At 45.9% G+C, this 22244-nt stretch overlaps 1 protein-coding gene across 7 annotated transcripts in view; it reads left to right on the top strand.

The window, feature by feature from the left end:
• Positions 1-22244, top strand: part of GTF2IRD1 (GTF2I repeat domain containing 1) — a 94027-nt gene that overhangs the window by 42697 nt on the left and 29086 nt on the right. For all 7 annotated transcript variants that reach the window (XM_083714432.1, XM_083714430.1, XM_083714433.1 and 4 more), the window contains 8 exons: positions 1762-1890; positions 5845-5986; positions 9412-9558; positions 9989-10172; positions 11008-11318; positions 12297-12386; positions 15048-15131; positions 16627-16810. In XM_083714432.1, the coding sequence (XP_083570558.1) occupies positions 1768-1890; positions 5845-5986; positions 9412-9558; positions 9989-10172; positions 11008-11318; positions 12297-12386; positions 15048-15131; positions 16627-16810 (1265 nt within the window). In that variant the 5' untranslated portion in view covers positions 1762-1767. The remainder of the gene's footprint in view (positions 1-1761; positions 1891-5844; positions 5987-9411; positions 9559-9988; positions 10173-11007; positions 11319-12296; positions 12387-15047; positions 15132-16626; positions 16811-22244) is intronic.

The following is a 22244-nucleotide window of genomic DNA, read 5'->3' on the forward strand; positions in this document are numbered from 1 at the left end:
TTCCGGAACAGATTCCGTTTGACTTCCAAGGTACATCTGTATTTATTTAGTTACCTACTTAATTTATAGAGCTGCCCCGTAGCAGAAGTACTCTAGAAAGCCATGTGGTATAGTGGTTAGAGTGCCAGACTAGGACCTGGGGGAGCAGGGTTCAAATCCCCACTCAGTCCTGAAACTCAATGGGTGATCTTGGGCCAGTGAGCCTCTGAACCTCCCTCACAGGGCCGTTGTAGGGATTAACTGAGGAGGTGGGGGTGAACCGTGTACACCTTGGAGAAAAAGGTGGGAGATACAGTGGTACCTCGGGTTACATACGCTTCAGGTTACAGACTCCGCTAACCCAGAAATAGTGCTTCAGGATAAGAACTGAAATTGGGCTCCGGCGGTGCGGCGGCAGTAGGAGGCCCCATTAGCTAAAGTAGTGCTTCAGGTTAAGAACAGTTTCAGGTTAAGTACGGACCTCCGGAACGAATTAAGTACTTAACCTGAGGTACCACTGTAAAGGCATTAAATAAACTCTCCTGGTTGCCTGCTGAAAAATGCTGGAGGGACTAGCTAGACGGAGATGCTCGTTGCCAGAGTGACACCAAGAGATCTCCATGGGGGTCGCAGTTGGACCTGTGCCCGTGGCACATGGGGAATTTCTAACGCTGCTCCTGGCCTGGCAGCCTTTTGTTGTTGTTTAGTCGTTTAGTCGTGTCCGACTCTTCGTGACCCCATGGACCAGAGCACGCCAGGCACTCCTGTCTTCCACTGCCTCCCACAGTTTGGTCAGACTCATGTTTGTAGCTTCGCGAACACTGTCCAACCATCTCGTCCTCTGTCGTCCCCTTCTCCTTGTGCCCTCCATCTTTCCCAACATCAGGGTCTTTTCCAGGGAGTCTTCTCTTCTCATGAGGTGGCCAAAGTATTGGAGCCTCAGCTTCAGGCTCTGTCCTTCCAGTGAGCACTCAGGGCTGATTTCCTTCAGAATGGAGAGGTTTGGCAGCCCTTATGTGAACAGGAGGGTTCCCCATAAAACATGAGAAGGTACCGTCTCTTCTACACCCATGTCTTTAGGAAGCTTCTCGGCAGAGCATTCTGCAACTGGGGGATGTTGTAAATGGGACTGCGTTCAAAAACAACCTGGAAACTGCAGTTTGGTTGAAAACACAACCACAAGCCCGTTGTCAGGGACTTGGCCTTTCACTCCTAGAACTGCAGCGCTTGTAACCAGCTCCCAGTTGGTTTCCAGGCTCAGTGTAAAATGCTGGTTTTCACCTATAGAGCCTTAAACAGCTTAGGAGCTAACTGATTGTGTCTTAGATGACCTCGAGGCCATATTTAGATGCCCTGCTCTGAGTGCTCCCACCAAGTGACGGAGAGGGTTTTATTGCTGGTGTCTCCATTGTTATGGAATAGCTGCCCCAGAGAGGCTCACCTGGAACGTTCCTTATGATCCTTTCAGTACCACACAAAGACAATTTTATTTGACCAGACATTTGAACAAGGCTGTGTTTTGAAACAAGTTCTAGGCTTGTGCCTTTCAAAGAAACCTGATGCTCTAGTGTAGTTTTGAGCTGAATTGCCATGCGTCGTTATTCTGTTTCCATTGGAAGAGTTTTATCTTGTTTTTCTTCTTCTTCAAATAGATTTTCTTGCTGTAATTGCTGTATTTTAAAAATATGGGATAGAGTATTTTACAAATTTTATTGAGGGGTGGCAATATACATTTAAATAAATAATAATAATAACAGAGATCTCGTTCTTGTTGGTTTCCAGGTGGCTATGGCACTGCTGGGGAAGCTGTCTGAGGGGCTTCCAAACAACTCCAGGTCTGACCAGTGGCACTTAGTCTTCTCTCAAAAAGATGAAGTCATCACCAGCTTAGTATCTGCCTTAGATTCTATGGTAAGCTGCTTCCTCTGTCTCTTCTCTGCACCAAACCGTACGACGTTAAAAAACATTAAAGTGTGGATTCCTTGTGAAGGGGCTAGCAGAGATCTCTGTGAGGGCCAAACCACGCATGATATGCAAACTTTAATGTGGTGGGAAGTTGTGTGTGTGTGTGTGTGTGTGTGTGTGTGTGCGCGCGCGTGCTCAAGACAAGACTTACGGAAGTTCCCTCTGCTATCTTGCTTCCTGAGGCATCGCTGCTCTGCTGCTTTTGCGATGGTTACTGACCCCACAGAGCAGGCACCCTCAAACGTTTTGGAACTACAACTCCCATCATCCCTAGCTAACAGGACCAGTGGTCAGGGATGATGGGCAATGTAGTCCCAAAACATCTGGAGAGCCGAGTTTGGGGATGCCTGCCACAAAGTGACGAGATGCTAGAACTCAGCAACATGTTGTAACATGCAGGATGGATTTTAAAAAATACTGTACTTCTTCACACTAGCCCATAGTTAGATTGGTGATTGTTCTTCTTTTAAAGCACCTGAGTTGGTGCCAAACAAATTCTTGGAGGAGGCAGCCTGGGGCTTTTTGGCTATGGTTACAGGAAAACAGACAAGAGGGCCTTCTCGGTAGTGGCATCCGCCCTGTGGAACGCCCTCCCATTGAATGTCAAGGAAATAAGCAGCTATCTTATTTTTAAAAGACATCTGAAGGCAGCCCTGATTAGGGAAGTTTTTAATATTCAATGCTGTATTGTTTTTAACACTCGATTGGGAGCTGCCCAAGTGGCTGGGGAAACTCAGCCAGATGGGTGGGATATAAATAATAAATTATTATTATTATTATTATTCCGTGGACAGAGGCAGCGATGCTTCTGAATACCAGTTGATGGAAACTGCAGGCGGGGAGAGGGCTCTTGTGTTCGAATCCTGATTTTGGGTTTCCCTCAGGCATCTGGTTGGCCGCAGTGAGAAGAGGTTGCTGGACTAGATGGGCCATTGTCCTGACCCAACAGGCTCGTATTAAGTTATTATGACACAAAACATGCCCATTTTGTTGCACAATGATAATAAGATTATAATACATAAAGTAAGTTGAATTGAGATAGAGGGAAGTCACACAAGTGTACCCTTATGTTCATTTCTTTTTTATTATTTCACTTTTTCTGTATATTTTCATTTTTAAGTTTGGTTAACATATACTTAGATGCGGGTGGCACTGTGGGTTAAACCACAGAGCCTAGGACTTGCCGATCAGAAGGTCGGCGGTTCAAATCCCCACTATGGGGTGAGCTCCCGTTGCTCGGTCACTGCTCCTGCCAACCTAGCAGTTTGAAAGCACGTCAAAGTGCAAGTAGATAAATAGGTACCACTCCAGCGGGAAGGTAAACGCCGTTTCCGTGCGCTGCTCTGGTTCGCCAGAAGCGGCTTAGTCATGCTGGCCACATGACCCAGAAGCTGTACGCCATCTCCCTCAACCAATAAAGTGAGATGAGCGCCGCAACCCCAGAGTCGGCCACAACTGGACCTAATGGTCAGGGGTCCCTTTACCTTTACCTTTAACATATACTTATGTATAAGATAGTTTAAGAGTTGTAAAATTGTTTATTTTTTCTTTTATTCTTTTTCATGACTAATTAAATTTTTTTTTAAAAAAAATGCCCATTTCCTCTTGCCCACTATTTACTGAGCAGCTGTGATGTGACTGAGGGGGAAGGATCAGTCCTGGAATGTTTCCTAGGGACAGGAAAGAAGACTATGAGGGAACATGTCAGAGAGTGGACACTGCACTCCTGTTGCCTTATGCTGATATTACGGACAAACAGCTTCAGGGATTTGGGCTCTGAAGTGAAAACCGCTCCCTCGCATCCACAGGCAGAAGGGTTTTGAAGTCAGAATCTTTAAGAACACATATTGAGGTTTCTATTAACCTTTATGCTGGAATCTGCTGTTTGATCGTCCCTTGTGTGTTGCAAACTCTTGTGTGAGGTTTTCCACAACAAGACAGTGATGGCTTTTATCTCTGTGACAAAAGAAAATAATTTGCATGAATTTCTGCAAAAAAAGAAGAAGAAGTAAGTCTTCTCCCCCTCTCTGCTTTTTGATGGCTTAAAAAAATGAATCCCATGATTAATCGATTAATCTTACATAAGTTTATTTTTTTCCTTATACAAGATGTGTGTGCCTGGCTACATCTCTGCATCAAAAGTGATCTTATTTTAACTAGGAAAGAGATCAGACAGGGAACAGTTTGTGTGTGTGTGTGTGTGTGTGTGTGTGTGTGTGTGTGTGTATTCACAGACACATATTTTCAAAATGCTATAAATAAAAAGAGAAGCTCTTTAAATAAAAGCCCTGTTCAGGGGGACACATTTAGACTACACATGCTTGAAACCAATTCAGCTGAAATGGATTCCCCATACACTGTTCTCACCCCTGAAACTGTAGCTGCGTGAGAATTCTGTGATGGATTCGTAGGTTTGTAAGTCACGTGGGGCAGAGACCTCTTCTGTTGTGCTTAGTAATGCACATAAAAAAATTATGTGTGTGTACATGCTTAAGCATGTGTGTGTACATGCTTAAAGGATGCAGGTGTCGCTGTGGGTAAAAGCCTCAGCGCCTAGGGCTTGCCGATCGAAAGGTCGGCGGTTCGAATCCCTGCGGCGGGGTGCGCTCCCGTCATTCGGTCCCAGCGCCTGCCAACCTAGCAGTTCGAAAGCACCCCTGGGTGCAAGTAGATAAATAGGGACCGCTTACTAGCGGGAAGGTAAACGGCGTTTCCGTGTGCGGCTCTGGCTCGCCAGAGCAGCGATGTCACGCTGGCCACATGACCCGGAAGTGTCTCCGGACAGCGCTGGCCCCCGGCCTCTTGAGTGAGATGGGCGCACAACCCCAGAGTCTGTCAAGACTGGCCCATACGGGCAGGGGTACCTTTACCTTTACCTTACATGCTTAAAATTTATACGCCATTTGGTTGTAAAAAAAAACCCCAAACAAACTCAAAGTGGTTTACAAATAAGATAAAACAATGAAATTATTGATGAAAACAATTAACAACGGTTGAAAACATTCAAAAAATAAAAGCCAGCAATAGACTAAAAACAGATTGAAGCATGCATCAATGGTCCATCAACAGTCTACATATCTGGGCAGACTTGCCTAGGAGAAAATGCTTTTCGTGGGCGCTGAAAAGAGTACAGTGAAGGCACCTGCCTTCAAGAGGCAGGGAGTTCCATAGTGTAGGTGGTGCCACACTAAAAGATGGAGTTCTTGCAAATGCAGAATGGGTATTGTGGGGCATTTGTAACAGTGCCGGTTCTGCAGATTGAAGCAGTCAAGTGGATCTGTATTGGGTAAGGTGATCTTGCAGGCAAACTGGTTCCAAGTGGCTCAGCATTTTGTATACTGATAGTAACACTTTGAACTTGACTTGCTAGCAAATTGGGAAACTGTGTGGGTCTCTGTGCAGCAGAGTTATATGCTGACAGGACCTCGCTCCCGTCAGCAATCGTGCTGCAGCATTCTGCACCAACCGCTACTTCCAGAGTCTAATTGGCAGCTGCACTCAGGCCAGAATTGGTGTTAGGTCATACCTGCAACCAGTAAATCTCCTGCGTAGAATGCTTTTGCAGCAGTCTAGAAGAAGATTTCCTGGTACTGGTATGGCAATCTCTTAAAATATTCTCACATGCTGTTTTATTACACTCCCATTGCTAAGCTGCCCTTGTGTCAGAACAGATAGGTAGCCGTGTTGGTCTGCCATAGTCAAAAAAAAAAAAAAAAGGTATCTGAAGAAGTGTGCATGCACACGAAAGCTCATACCAAGAACTGACTTAGTTGGTCTTTAAGGTGCTACTGGAAGGAATTTTTTTTGTTTTGACTTGTGTCAGAAGGACAAGACAGAAACATGTAGACTAAATCATGATTACATTCAAACCACCCTGGTTCTCTCTTCTTTCTTTCCCAGTGTTCAGCACTTTCTAAACTCAACGCTGAGGTTGCCTGCATCGCGGTCCACGATGAAAACACCTTTGTCGTCGGGACGGAAAAAGGGAGGATCTTCATGAACACGAGGAAGGAGGTCCAAGCGGATTTCAAGAAGTTCTGCAGTAAGTATTGGGTTGTCCTGTGTCTGGCAAGGATAGGGCGAGGTCAGATCCTGCTGCCTGCACACCTTAGGCTTGGGTAGAACTGGATAGGATGGTAGCAGAGCCATATTTCCTTAGTCTTGGGTCTGCCCCAATCTTGTAGAATTGAGGATTGAGGTTGAATCCTAACAAGACAGACGTACTGTTCTTGGGGGACAGGGAGCGGGCTGGTGTAGATGACTCCCCTGGTCCTGAATGGGGTAACTGTGCCCCTGAAGGATCAGATGCGCAGCCTGGGAGTCATTTTGGACTCACAGCTGTCCATGGAGGTGCAGGTCAATTCTGTGTCCAGGGCAGCTGTCTACCAGCTCCATCTGGTACGCAGGCTGAGACCCTACCTGCTCGCGGACTGTCTCACCAGAGTGGTGCATGCTCTGGTTATCTCCAGCTTGGACTACTGCAATGCGCTTTACATGGGGCTGCCTTTGAAGGTGACTCAGAAACTGAAATTAATCCACAATGTGGCATCTAGACTGGTGAGACGGAGTGGCTGCCGAGACCACATAACACCAGTCCTGAAAGACCTCCATTGGCTCCCAGTACGTTTCCGAGCACAATTCAAAGTGTTGGTGCTGACCTTTAAAGTCCTAAACGGCCTCGGCCCAGTATACCTAAAGGAGCGTCTCCACCCCCATCGGTCAGCCCAGACACTGAGGTCCAGCTCTGAGGGCCTTCTGGTGGTTCCCTCCCTGCAAGAAGTGAGGTTACAGGGAACCAGGCAGAGGGCCTTCTCCGTAGTGGCACCGGCCCTGTGGAATGCCCTCCTGTCAGATGTCAAGGTAATAAGCAACTATCTTACTTTTAAAAGACATCTGAAGGCAGCCCTGTTTAGGGAAGTTTTTAATGTTTAATGCTGTATTGTGCTTTTAATATTCAGTTGGAAGCCACCCAGATGGGCGGGGTATAAATAATAAGTTGTTGTAGTAGTAGAAGAGGGGCAGGCAGATGCGAAGCTTTCAGGACACATTTGTTCCTACTATGGCATATAAACGTACAAAGGGTCCCTGCTGGATCCGGCCAGTGGACCATCCAGTCCAGCACCCTGTTCTCACAGTGGCTGGCCAGACTCCCCCAAGAAGCCTGTTAGTGGAAACTGAGTGTGTTTCAGCTGTCGTTCAGTCTTAGAACATCAGCTTTTCATGCAGGTTGCAATTCTCAGCATCTCCAGGTAGGGCTGGGAATATCCTGGAGAATGAAAGAGCTTTTATGCTAGCTCTTCTTAAATGCATTCCCCCCCCCCTCGTCTGTATTGTTTGGAAGTTTCAGAAAATCCCCTTCCAGAACAGATTCTGTTCCTGTAATAAGAAAACACCACATACAATACATCACGTAATTCTGGATTGCCCTCTTCTTGACACCCGTCGCACAGATCTCCTAGTTGACTCCCTTACAGCGAAAAATATCGATTTGCAAAGTGTCTGTAATCCAATATTTGTTGAGGGATGATACTCCCAAAACTACCAAGATTGTTTCGGGGTACTTAACTGAGATCTTTAAAGCTAAATCCAAAGTTGCCCGATTTATTCAATGGTGGTTATCTAGTCTTTTATATATGGTATGTGTTTGGATTACCAGTGTATTTGGATGACTTTGTATGATTTTATATTTTTGTGAATTTTACTATATCTATCTGTCTGTCTGTCTGTCTGTCTGTCTATCTATCTATCTATCTATCTATCTATCTATCTATCTATCTATCTATGCTTCCAATCCCCCTTCATGGGGCAATGCTATGATTTGCCCCAATGGCCTCCGCTGTGTATGACTGAGCCTCCACTCAGTTGTGATGGAATTACAGAATCCTGGCATTGTAAGAGTTAGAGGGGACCCCGAGGGTCATCTAGTCCAACCCCCTACAATGCAGGAATCTTTTGCCCAAAGTGAGGCTCAAACCCACAACCCTGAGATTAAGAGCCTCACATTTTCCTGACTGCGCTCTGCATGGGTTTGATTTGCAGGGTGCTCAGAGAGCAGTCATGTAGGCAAGCGCTTCCGAGTTGGGCTTTTTCTGCGGGACAAAGTGGCTTAAAGCCTTGTAAACAAAAAACACATGTTTGCTTAGTTATAATCCCGAGGTTTCTGATGTGCTAGGAAAACCAGGCAGGGGCCTGCGTGCTCCATGCTGGCAGAGAGTTTATGCTTAATCCCCTCAGTGGGACTGCTCAAGAACAGTTCATTCTCCGGCAAATATTAGCCTTGCTAGGCTGTCAAGGTCAACGCTGGCTTGGATTATGTGCCGAGTCTGCACCAGCTGCGAATTTCGCCCGGAGTCTAATCCATTTCTGAGCTTTCAGCATTAGCAAAGACTGTGGCCTTTTGCTTCGCTCCTGGTATGTGTTTCACACGGCCAGAAATGGAGCAAAGGGGCTGGAATTTGAGGAGCAGTTTGATTCTTAAACCATGGGTTTAAGAAATAAAATTTAAGAAAATATTTCCTTTAAATATCTCTGCCTGATCTTCCCTTTTGCTTTTCGTCCATATTTCTCTGCCCTTTCCTTAGGGAAGGGACTGGGTCAGGGGCTCGCTGGATGAGGAAGAGGGGTGGGCATAGCTGTCAACTTTTCCCTTTTCTTGCGAGGAATCCTATTCAGAATAAGGGAATTTCCCTTAAAAAATGGGAAACGTTGACAGCTATGGTGGTGGGAGCCCCCCGCCCAAGAGCCCCCCAGGGACGAGATAGAAGATGACAATTTAGATCCCAGATCTTGCTGAACAATGGGCCAGACAGACCAGAGGAGGAGCCTTCTCCCTTGACACAGCCTTTACAGTGGTACCTCGGGTTACATACACTTCAGATTACATACGCTTCAGGTTACAGACTCCGCTAACCCAGAAATAGTGCTTCAGGTTAAGAACTTTGCTTCAGGATGAGAACAGAAATCGTGCTCTGGTGCGCAGCCGCAGCAGGAGGCCCCATTAGCTAAAGTGGTGCTTCAGGTTGAGAACAGTTTCAGGTTAAGTACAGACCTGCGGAACGAATTAAGTTCTTAACCCGAGGTACCACTGTATGTGCTTGCGAGGGACTCAGAGAGAGAGGCTAGAGGGGAAAGTTTGGGGCTACTGGTCAGTTTCAGCAACATCTCAGACCAACTGAAGGACTCTACTGTGTTGTCGTTTTCTGTTAATGAAAAACTAATTGCATTCCATGCCTCCTGTGCTTCCCTGCCCGGTGGTTGACCTGGGCAACGCTTGACAGCTCCTTCATAGACTGTGGCTCAGCAGTTCAATCCCTGATGTTCTCCAGGTTATGGAGCAGAGTCCTTGAGGGGCGGGGCTTTGGAAGAAGGGGCAGGGCCTTAGGCAGGGACCACATTTGGTCTGAGATGCGGTGGTGAGTCCTTGCGCCCGATTCCTGCACTTCCACCTCTCCCTCTTCCTGTTGGCAGGAGTCCAACAGAGGAAAGAGCAGGATCTGGATGGCCAGAAGAAGCCCAAGGACTTTGGCCGGACCATTCCCCGGATCTCCCCGGATCAGGGATCGGATGTTTACCTTCTCAGGAAGATGGTGGAAGAAGTCTTTGACGTGCTTTACAGTAAGAAAGAGCTTGGGATACAGCTCGGTTTGGGCTCAGTCGCTGCTGCCTTCTGCTGCAGGGTGTCTAGGTCATGTTATCTATGGGTGTCTTCTCTCCTAGCGTGTCAGGGCAGGGGAGGAGGGGTTGAGGGAGGTGGGGCTTGGCAGGGTGATCTGGTGGGTCACCAGGGGGGCCAAAGGCGAGGGCTGCGAAGCAGGAAAGGTCAAGGCAAGCTGGTGGTCAGCTTACTCCAGAGGAGCCGAAAGGTGCTGTAATCCAACAACACCAAAACTTTTCCATATTCCGCAATGCAATTCTCCAACCAAGCAGTGTTTGCATTTCTTGGTAACGGTGTGGCAAAGAGATGAGGCTCAGGAGGACCTCGTGGCTCAGCTAAAATCTGAACTCTGTTTTGATCTGTGTTTGTGATTCTTCCTCTTTGCCCCAGGCGAGGCCTTAGGGAAGAGCAGTGTGGTGCAACTCCCCTACGAGAAGTTCTTGAAAGAGCCTGGCTCTCTGATGGTTGCTGGGCTGCCCGACGGGCTCACCTTCAGGAGGCCCGCCGAGTACGATGTGAAATCGCTGATGGCCATCTTGGAGCACAGCCACAGCATGTGTTTCAGGCTCAAAAGGTAAGGGGGTCCCCCCTCGTGCTCAGCTAATACTTTCAGGCCTCAAGAGCCGATCTGCAGACACTTTGCGTAAGGATAAAAGGGGCTGTCTTCCCATGGCTGTGTTTGGACGCCACACTAAACTGTGGTTTGTCGCAACCTTGCATTTAAGCGCTAGCCTGGTAGGCATAAGTGAGCAGAAATTGCATGTAGGTAGTCAGTGTTAGAAACTCAGGAATATAAGCTAATCACCAAAAGCCACCTTAAACCTAGGCACCATGGAATGTCTAGATGCCTTTTTTTTTGCAATGGCATTTATTATTATTTATTTCATTTCTATACCGCTTTATACTTTAAAGGGAATTAAATCTCAATGTGGTTTACAACACATTAAAACATCCAATAAAATAATGCAGAATAAAACAAATGCAAGCTTCAATATTTCAGATCCTTCTCGATGTGACATTTTGCTTTCCCCATATTTATTTACCTACTTAATTTATGGAACAGAAGTACAGTCATACGTTCTTGAACTTATTCCGTTCTGGGAGTCTGTTTGACTCCTGAAACAGTTTGAAAACCAAGGTGCAGCTTCCAATTGGCTGCAGGAGCGTTGTTCAGGAGCAAATTTTTTGGGGAGCCAAGGCGTTTGAGATCCAAGGTACAACTGTACTCTAGGAAGCCAATGTGGTATAGTGGTTAGAGTGTCGGACTAGGACCTGGGAATGCGGGGAAGTGAGAATAAGAGAGATGAGTGGGGGGGGGTGCTATTGTAATCTCACTGTACACAAGTTGTACAAGTGACAATAAAGTATTTCAATTTCAATTTAGCTGCAGTTTCCTCTCCTTTTCTCAGACCTCCTGAGGACTCCGCCTGGGACCCCAACCCTCCTGTTGAGGCGAGCGGCCCCATCCAAATGTCAAAGGGGAATCGAGAGCCAGGGCTGAACCACCGGCACGCTAAGCCGGCCAACTCAGAGGCTCTTCCTGCGGTCACTACGAACAGCTTCCTGTACGGGGTGTCGCTCCCCGCGCAGATCGCCATGGAGATAAAGCAGGAGGGTCCTTCCGGACGGCACGGGATGAGCACAGCCAGCGAGATGCTGAGGCCCCGGCTGTCAGGAGAAGCGAAGGTGCCCTCGCCACAGGAGTTCGGTGACTGCTGTGGTAATGGCCTTAATGTTTGCTGTCCAAGGCGTGGCTGGTTAAAAGCCCACAGAGAGGCCCTGAAATGCCTTGGATCGGGACTAAAACTGGGTGGGGGAACCAGGAATCCTGTCCTGGTGGCTTTTGTAGCATCGCAACTGCAGCTGTGTCCCCCACGATGCCTGCAAAAGGCACAGGAGCCACAGCTGAGTTGGCAGAGCATGGGACTTTTAATCGCATGAGGTGTGAGCCTCACGTTGGGCGCAAGGTTCCTGGATTGCAGGGGGTTGGACTAGGTGACTCTTGTGATCCCTTCCAACTCTACAGATCTATGATTCTAGATTGAGCTCCATTCAGAGAACCCCTAGGAAAGCTCCCTTCGGGGTTTGCAGCCAAGTATTGCAACATAGGAAGCTGCCATATGCTGAGCCAGACCGTGGGTCCATTTAGCTGAACATTGCCTACACTGACTGGCAGCAGCTCTCCAGGGTTTCAGACAGGGAGCTGCGGCCCTTTCCAAACGGGAAGCTGAAATGGGGAGGTGGTCTGGAGTAAGCTCCAGTTTCTCCTAGCAGCAGGAAGGCAGATTCCCATGCTTTGGGGAGGGGGTCACACGACCCCTTGTGCAAACGCTGAGATCTCCCCATGTGACGGTGGTTGCTAATAGGCAAGGATCCCACGGCTCCGTTCAAATTGGATGTGAAATACTGCCTTCCAGGTCGAGCCACCCAATACTTGTTAAAGAAGGGGGGGCACAGATTCCCTGGCAGCTGCCAGAGGATGCTGCATGCTGGCACACAGGCCTGACTCTGAGCTGGAAAAGCCTTAGCTGAAACTTGCATATCAGGTTAGGAGGGATGGAGTCCAGCCTTGTTTGAGACCGTCACCTTTCCATTTGTCCTTGCCATTTTGGATTCCCCCCCCCCCCAACAAAATCTCATCTTTCTCATTCATTCATTCATTCATTCATTCATTTATTTCGTTCTTTCCTATGTCCAGGACAGAAATCTGCTCTCCCCGGCGGTCCGCTCATCCAGAACGTACACTCCTCCAAACGCATTCTGTTCTCCATAGTACACGACAAATCAGGTACGCTTGCTGGTGCTTGCGAAACGGAGAAGGGGTTTAGGAGTGTCGTCGTGTGGGTTTTAAATCACCGGGCCCCCCCTTGCTTAGGAACCATAGAGCAACAAAGGTACGGCGTTTGGGCAGGCCCAGATTATTGGTAGAAGCGAAACCTATTCCAGAACAATCAGAATGGCAGATTTCAGGCCTGGGACATTATTAAGTTTATTGTTCTTGGAATTTTGTTTCTTAGGAAGGGATGCCACCTCTGCTCACGTTGCTTGCCAAGCTGGACCACTCCGCTCCCTGCCAAATCCCCCCCCCTTGCCAACCCACTCCCCCTTTAAACCTCACCCAACCCCACCCATCACGTTCCCTTCATGAAGTGGGACCATCTCAATCGCAGCCTTGGCAGACGGGGCAGAGCAATAGCAACTGCAGACCCACACATGTTTGTAATGCCACTGGCACCCTAGTTCTTTCCTTTCACTGCGCCCTGCCCCAGTCCTGCTGAGCGGCAGCACTACCGCAACTGGGAGGGCAGCGCAACGGCGCCGCAGTTCATGCACCGCAGCCAGATATGCAGATGATAGGGTGTCCATGTCATGTTTCGCACCTGCATCTCTGCGTCAGTGTGGATGTGAAGAGGACTAAAAAACAACGGCTGGCGGCACTAGCTTTTTTATTTTTATATTTTACCAGGCATAACAAACTCTCCCATTTTTAGACCCGCATACATTGTTTGTTTCTTCCGCTCTTCTAAGTCTGGTCATGAACTCAATGTTTGAAGTAGATGTGTCAATAATTACCTAGGCGCTTGGATAATCCTTCCGATATGAAATATTCATTTTGGATGTTTGGCAGGGGTCTTTCGTAGGAACGAATTGAGAGCATCAACCGCTTTGCATGCAGCACCAAACCATAGTTTAGCGGCGCATGAGCGAGCCTGGGGCTCATGTGGTCCTTCCTCTGCAAATTCCCTCCCTAGCATTAGAGACTACTTTATCCTGAGTCAGAACACGGTGGTCCCTCTGTTCTGAGTGTTGTCTTAACTAATGGTTTCCAACCTTTTTGATATAGCAGCCCATGAGTCCCAAATTTACTTGACCCATCAGTTTATCGCCATGTGAATTTTGGATGCTGCTATTAACATGAAAATTGTCTTAGAATATTTTTAGAACTTACAGAGTTAGTCACAGTTTGTTTATGGGTGGGGATGTGTGAACACCAGCCATCTGACTTCAGAATATTCCTGTGCATCAGAAGGGAGCTGCAGTAATTGCTCCCTGTATGAGCCCATTGTGGTGAATTGCCGTCACATCTTCCATCAGCCAGCAGACAGCAGTTGCCAAGTCCTAAAACATATGAGTGGGCCTTCCCGACCTAGCTCAGTTGGTAGAGCATAAGACTCTTAATCAGGGACGCGGGTGGCACTGTGGGTTAAACCACAGAGCCTAGGACTTGCTGATCAGAAGGTCGGCGGTTCAAATCCCCGTAACGGGGTGAGCTTCCGTTGATCGGTCCCTGCTCCTGCCAAGCTAGCAGTTCAAAAGCACTTCAAAGTGCAAGTAAATAAATAGGTACCACTCCTGTGGGAAGGTAAATGGCGTTTCCATGCGCTGCTCTGGTTCGCCAGAAGCAGTTTAGTCATGTTGGCCACATGACCCGGAAGCTGTACGCTGGCTCCCTTGGCCAATAAAGCGAGATGAGCACCGCAACCCCAGAGTCGGCCATGACTGGACCTAATGGTCAGGGTTCCCTTTACTTTACCTTTAAGACTCTTAATCTCAGGGTTATGGGTTTGAGCCTTACCTTGGACAAAAGATTCCTACATTACGGAGGATTCCTACATTGTAGATGACTCTCGGGGTCCCTTTTAACTCTACAGTTCTGTGATTCTATGATGTTCAGCTGCAGGTTGTACGTGGTATCCATCATGAAGGAATAAAAGCAATTATTAGATGTGTACTTATACAGCCTGTGGCTTACTTGCACAGAATTTCTGACCCACTCAACCATTGGATTCACTGGGTGATTTTGGGCCAGTCACAAACTCTCCGCCTAACCTACCTCACAGGGTTGTTTTGAGGAGAAAAATGGAGAAGAACCACATATGCCACCTTGAACTTCTTGGAGGGAAGGCAGGATGTTAAGCAATAATATACAATAAATAAAAATGACTGGCTTTGTCGTGTATTTCTGTAACATCGGTTGTTCGTTTGGTTTTCTGCATGCTGCTGAGGGAGATTTATTTACGGATAAAGCCGTAATAGAAATGGTCTTAAGTAAATAAATGAATGGAGGTTGGAAGCCAGTTGCTGGGGAGAGGGTAGTTGTATCCATGCTCTGGTTATTCCCTTCCCAGAAGAGGTGTCTGGTTGGGAATCAGGCTGCTGGGCTAGATAGGCCTTTGCCCTGATCCAGCAGCCGGTTGCTCCTCTCGTTGTTACGTTGGGTGGTTTACAGTTACTGTTTCCATTTGCCAGCTGCAGGGTTTGCCTAAGGGAACTGTCCAGCGCCCAGGATTTGAACCCAGTGCAGCTGACGCAATTGGAGCCTCAAGCTCAGGCTTGCTCTTAGAGTAGAGAGGAACCACAAGCCTTGTTCCCGAGGGCAGAGTGAGAGGGATGGGGAGCCTCTGTGCCGGAGATGCCATATGGAAACTTCTTGTTTTGTTTTTGCTAGATAAATGGGACAGTTTTATAAAAGAAACCGAGGATATCAACACCCTGAGGGAATGTGTGCAAATTCTGTTCAACAGCAGATATGGTGAGTGGATGTGAAGTGCCTGTTTTTCATCTGCGCTGCTTATGGCGCGCATATCATTATGGAGAGATTTTCTGGACTTTTTTTCCTGACTTTCTGGTGTTTTCCCCCCTTTTCTTTTTATTATTCTCTGACGCAGCATCAGGCACCATATGCTATGTGTCCCTTCACTTAATTGCTTTCTTGGCATGGCATTTTCCAGGCCCACAGCTTCTAATTAATGCAAATGTTTCTGGGGTTTTTTTTTTAACTCGTTTGTATCAAGTCAGTACAGTGGTACCTCGGGTTAAGTACTTAATTCGTTCCGGAGGTCCGTTCTTAACCTGATGCACCACTTTAGCTAATGGGGCCTCCTGCTGCTTCCGTGCCGCCGGAGCACAATTTCTGTTCTCATCCTGAAGCAAAGTTCTTAACCTGAAGCACTATTTCTGGGTTAGCGGAGTCTGTAACCTGAAGCGTATGTAACCCGAGGTACCACGGTAAATGTGCAGTTGCCCTGAATGGGGTCTTCTGGCCTCCTCAGTGGAAGGCCTTCATGGAGTCAAAACCAATGGGGCAACAGCCACAGAAAGCCGTCTTCTATATTTGAAGCGTTTTTCTAAAAAACCTAAAAAAAACCAACTGGTATATAAATTTTATGGAATAAATTAAATACATAATTTTTTCGGCCTGGTGCCTTCTAGGTGCCCTTTGAACTACAACTCCCATCATCCCTTGCCATTGGGTAAGTTGGCTGAGACTGGTGGGAGTTGGAGTCCCCAATGGGTGACTGGTGCTTCTCAAACTTGTGGCTCCAGCTGCTGTTGGACTCCACCTTCCATCATCCCTAGCTAGCAGGACCAGTGGGCAGGGATGATGGGATATGTAGTCCCAACAACAGTTGGGGAAGCAAGTTTGAGAAACACTGACAGAGGGCACCAAGTTTGGGAAGGCTGCCTTATGTCAGTGTCCTGCTAGGAACCTGCCCATCTTTGAACTGATACTACATAAATTGCTGCCTTTATGAGTTTGGATGCATGCAGTTAGTACTGTGGTCCCCAAGAAGCTACCCATGGGCATTGCGTTGCCTTCAGGAGCCCGCTGAGCAATCTTCCACTTCCAATATTTTCACTGAGAATGTGATTTGCCACTTTACCATATTGGCTGCCATTGAACTGAAAAGGATGGCCATAAATTAATGGATGTTGACAATAATTTGTAAAGCACTTCAGAGTATTTATTGAACTCATGGGATCCTGTTGGGCACCTTAGTTTCTGAGCACAGAACATTATATTCCAACGTTCTCTGTTATTATGCCAATGCGACATGTTTGAAACATGGCCAGGGATTACTGAAAGGGCAAAGGAGCATTTAACTTTCAAAAAACTTTCCCTGCAGGGAAAACTGGGGTGCAAAACTGGGTTCATGCCAGTTGCAGACCCAGTTTAACAGTGTCTGCTGTTAAGAGTATCCTGTCTGTTCTTACCCTTTAAAGGTTAAATGTTCTGTCACTTTCAGCTGAAGCTTTGGGGCTCGATCACATGGTCCCTGTCCCGTACCGGAAAATCGCTTGCGACCCGGAAGCGGTAGAAATCATCGGCATCCCTGACAAAATCCCATTCAAACGGCCCTGCACCTACGGAGTCCCCAAACTCAAGCGGATATTGGAAGAGAGGCACAACATCCACTTCGTCATCAAAAGGTACGTGATTGTTTTGAGAGGCTCGTGAGCAGGGGGACTGCAGAGAGCCGAGAGGTGGGCTTCACTCTGCGTGACTCAAAAGCAAGCTTTGTGAGAGGTTCTTCTTTCCCCAAAATTGCTGTTTCTCCTTTATTTTAAAATATTTATATACCATTCATCATGGAAACGTTTCCAGGTGAAGTGCAAGAATACTAAATATACAATAGAGTTAAAAACATATTCAATGCTTTTAGACTTCCGGAGGCGGCGCGAAACAGCAATGGCGGTCCTCTTTGCGCTGTGAAGAGGGGCTCCGCGAAAAAGGGTCGTCCGCTGCGGCAAAGCGGAGACCCATCAAGAAAAACCGCAGGCAGAGTGAGCCTGCGGCCGTGGGACTCGGCGGGCGCCTGGAGCCCCCCCAGAAGCGGGGAAGGAGCCTCGTAAGAGGCTCCGGAACGTGAAAGGGGGAGCGGCGCTGTGAGTTCATCGCTCTTTTCGTGGAAGCAAAGCCGCACTGCTGATGATGATGAGCGCTGACCTTTCTTCTTGAAATTATCGGAATTGGAGCAACATACCCGTGAGTAAGGGTCCTAAATTTTTCAACTAAACTGAAGAAATTCGGCCGAAAGTGGGAGGCGAGTAACAGGAAGTCCGCCTCCCGACTCTGCTAATTAGATCAAAGCAAGGGCTCGGAAACGAGCTGAAGTATTTAAAAAGGGATTGTAAAAGTGGAAGAAAGGGTGCATTGAGAGACTCTGTATTTTGAAGATAAAAAGGAAAGAACTGTGGGTTGTATAGACTTTTATTCTTTAGAACTATCCTCCAATTTCTGGGCTAAACGGGGCTGAAAGAGATAACCCCGTCACCGGGCTGCCGGTGCATAGAAAAAGAACTGTCAAACTGCTGTCAAACTGACGACATTGTTGCAGAGATCGAAATTGTTGCATAGACTGAGATACTAACATTAAACATTGTTGCATGGACCTGTATCGATACTTTATGGCTGGATTTTAAGAGATTAGAAGTTCTGGAAACCTTCCTTTTGTGTTTGGGAATTACAAAACTCAATATGGGGAATTGAGGAACTTCAATGGCGGAAAATAGTTCCTTTCTTTTTTGAAGCTTTGAAATACTCCCCCTATAGGACTGTGGAAATATAGTTGCATGGGAACTGAGCTTTATTGAAACTTTTTGTGGTTCTTTTTATTTATATTTGGGACTTGTTTTTCCCATGGGACAAAAGACCATTTGACCTTGAACAGAGGCAGGTGTGGAATGAGCGGCACAGGGAGAACAAGAGCAGCTAAAGCTAAAGATAAAGAAAAAGAGAAAAAATCTGGGCAACTTTTGCAAACAACTTTAACTCATCACCGCAGATCATCTGTCCCAACTGTGCTGACAGCACAGGAGGTGGAACTAGTGCAGCCTGCTGCAGAAGACATGGCAACTGGAGGATCTGAAACAGTTTTAAAACAAATTTTGGAACAATTGGCAGTCTTAAACCAAAAAGTGGACAATCAAACATCAAAGATTGACCAAGCTACATCCTCTATTGGCAAATTAACTGAACAGGTTTCGCAGCACACTCAGGCAATTGAGAAATTGCAAGGAGCTACGGCAGAAAACTTTAAATTAGCTGTGGAAGCCAACCAAAAAGCAGAACAGGCGAACTTAAAGGTGGATGAAATTAAAGGAGAGGTAAGACCTTTGAGAAGGCAGGTAGGGGAACAACAAGCCTACCTGGCATTGGTTGAATTGAAAAGTAAAGATAGTAATCTCAGGATAAGGGCTATCCCGGAATTGGAACAAAATAATCTAGAGGGATTTTTGACACTTTTGTTCTCCAAATTCTGGGGAATTGAGGAAGAAAAGGACTTTAAAATTGTGACAGCCTTTAGACTGGGAAAATCAGTAAAGAAAGATAAGCCCAGAGACTGTTTGGTTGCTCTGAGATCAAGAGAAGAAAGGGATAAGATACTAGGCCTACATTTTAAGAAATCTTTGGAGGTAGAAGGTAAAAGGGCCGAAATTTACAGAGATATACCCAAATATCTCTTGGAACTTAGGACTACCTATATAGATTTGACCAAATTGTTGAGACACAACGGAATTCCTTACAGGTGGGAGTTTCCACAAGGACTTTCATTTACTTACAAAGGAAGGAAAATAAAGATTAAATCACCTGAAGACCAGCAGAAGTTCCTACACGACCACGAGGAGGACCTGCAAAAAGGAGCTGCAGCTTCTTGGCCTCCACCACCACCGGGACCATCTCCAAGAGTTATACCACCAGGACCAGGACCAGCATTACCTCCCCCGGGATCGGGAGGAAGCTTAGATACCCCATTGTAGAACCCGTCAATTGATTCAGGATGTCTCTACAGCTTCTTAGTTGGAATATAAATGGCGGAAACTCCCCGGAAAAAAGAAGGAAAGTCTTTCACATTTTGAAAAAGGAACAACTGGACGTTATCTGCCTACAGGAAACACATGTGACAAGGCTCCATAGAAAAGGGTTAATTAACAAAAGACTAGGCCAAGAATTTATTTCTTCAGACAAAGTTAAGAAGAGAGGAGTGGTGATTTACGCAAAGGAGAGCCTGTCACCGAAATTTTTATTCAAAGATGAATATGGCCGAATTTTGGCGATTGAAATACAGACGCAAGGAGAAAAAATTTTGATATTAGGAATATATGCTCCAAATGAGGGAAAGTCGGAATTCTTCAGGAAGCTGCATGAGACTATGCTGGATTATTTGGACTATAGCAACATCATTATGCTGGGTGATATGAATGGGGTCGTGTCTGTAAATATGGATAAGTCACAAAGTGCTAACATATCGAAAGACGGCAGACTACCCAAAACCTTTTTTGAAATGACAGACAATATGGACTTAGTAGACATTTGGAGGGTTAAGAACCCTCTAGGGAAAGAAGGGACTTTCTTTTCTGAAGCTCATCTGACATGGACACGAATCGACCAAATCTGGACAACTAGAGGACTGGCACCTAAGACTAGAAAAGTGGAAATCTGCCCAAAAACCTGCCCCGACCATAATGCTTTGAAAGTGGAATTGAGACTAAATACAACCGGATCCTTTAGATGGAAAATGAATGACACTATTCTAAGAGATCAGGAGATTGTCAAGAAGGCCCAAAAAACTCTAAAGGACTATTTTGAGATAAACTTGAATACTACTGTGGAAAAAAGAACAATCTGGGACGCAAGTAAGGCAGTCATGAGAGGGTTTCTAATACAACAAAACACGATTAAGAAAAGGCTCTGGAATGAAAAGAAGGAGAAGATATTGGAGAGAATAAGAGAAGGTGAGAAAAAATTAAGATCTAGGCCTAAGTCGAAGGACGTGTTAAGAGAAGTGAAATTCTTCCAGGCGCAATATTCAAAACTGATAAATCAAGAGGTGGAATGGAAAATTAAACAAATGAAACAAAGATCCTTCGAATCGGCGAATAAGTGTGGGAAACTGCTAGCTTGGCAGTTGAAAAAGAGACAAAAGCTTAATACGGTTACAAATCTAGAGATCGAAGGGAGAATGGTTCAGAAACCCGAGGAAATCAGAAAGTGCTTCCAGAGGTACTTCAAAGAACTTTATACACAAGGGCCGCAAAAAGCCTCAGAGGTGGATCAATTTCTAAAAACTAATGGATTACAAAAAATACCCCTGGAAATGAGAACAAACCTGAACTGTAATATTACACAGCAAGAAATTGAAAGTGCCATTCAAAATCTTCAACTTGGCAAGTCCCCAGGCCCGGACGGCTTAACCTCCAAATATTATAAAGTTTTAAAGGACTATTTGATACAACCTTTGATGGAGGTTTGCAACCAGATAATGGAGGGAGGGAGGGCACCGGAAACGTGGAAAGAAGCTTTCATCACATTGGTACCTAAATCAGAGACTGAAAAGACCCAACTTAAGAACTACCGCCCCATCTCACTCCTAAATGTGGATTATAACATTTTTGCAGATATTTTGGCAAATAGACTTAAAAAAGTACTAAATGAAGTGATTCACAAAGACCAGGCTGGCTTTCTCCCTGGTAGGCATTTGTTTGACAACACAAGAAACATTATTGACATTTTGGAACTTCTACAAACAAATCTGAATACCAGAGCGGTTTTGATTTTTGTTGATGCAGAGAAGGCCTTTGATAATATTTCTTGGATGTTTATGAAGAAAAATTTGGAAGGGATGGGAGTGGGGCGGGGGTTCGAAAATGGTATAGAAGCAATCTACACAGAACAAAAAGCTAAATTGATAGTAAACAATGTGGTGACAGAGGAGTTTAAAATTGAAAAAGGGACACGCCAGGGGTGCCCTCTATCCCCCCTATTGTTTATTTCAGTCCTGGAGGTGTTGCTAAATATGATTAGAAAGGACCGGTTGGTCCAGGGAATTGAGGTCGGAGTGAAACAATATAAATTGAAAGCATTTGCAGATGACTTGGTATTAACACTTCAGGAACCAGTCTCCAGCACTAAAAGAGTGTTAGAATTAATTTCTGATTTTGGTCGGGTGGCGGGGTTTAAGTTAAATAAGCAAAAAACCAAGGTTTTAGCAAAAAATTTGACAGCTACAGAAACAGATGAGTTCTCCAAAGAAACGGAGTTGAATGTGGTTAAAAAAGTAAAATACCTAGGGGTGTACTTGACCTCCAAAAATTTGAATTTGTTTAAAGATAATTATGAGAAATGCTGGTCAGAAATCAAAAGAGACTTGGATATATGGTCAAGACTGAAACTTTCCTTGTTAGGCCGAATAGCTGCTGTAAAGATGAATGTATTGCCGAAAATGTTATTTTTGTTTCAGGCCCTACAGATCGTGGACAAGGTGGAATGTTTTGGAAAGTGGCAGAAGGATATTTCTAAGTTTGTTTGGCAGGGCAAAAAGCCCCGAATAAAGTTTAAAATATTAACTGATGCGAAAGAAAGAGGGGGATTTGCCCTGCCAGACTTGAGGCTATATTATGAATCTGCAGCCTTCTGCTGGTTGAAAGATTGGATTTTATTGGAGAACACTGATGTCCTGGATCTGGAAGGGTTTGACAATGCGTTTGGGTGGCATGCATATTTGTGGTATGACAAGGCCAAAGTGCACAAATTGTTTAAAAACCATATTGTCAGAAGAGCAATTTGGAGGGTCTGGATAAAATACAAAGACTTATTGGAGAGTAAAACTCCGAGGTGGCTCTCACCGGTGGAGGCCAAGGCACGTAAGAGACCCAACATGGAGGCCCACTGGCCTAAATATTGGGAAATAATTGAAAAAACTGGAGACAATTGGAGGTTGCTAAGTTTGGAGAAATTGAAAACTAAGGTACGAGATTGGTTGCACTATGCGCAAATTCAAGAGGTATTTAAAATAGATAAAAAAGTTGGATTCCAGGTGGAAAAATCGAAACTAGAGACTGAATTGTTAGAGCCAAAAAGTAA

Source organism: Podarcis gaigeae (assembly GCF_964106915.1).
Source record: "Podarcis gaigeae genome assembly, chromosome: 15".
In the NCBI taxonomy this organism is placed as follows: domain Eukaryota; kingdom Metazoa; phylum Chordata; class Lepidosauria; order Squamata; family Lacertidae; genus Podarcis; species Podarcis gaigeae.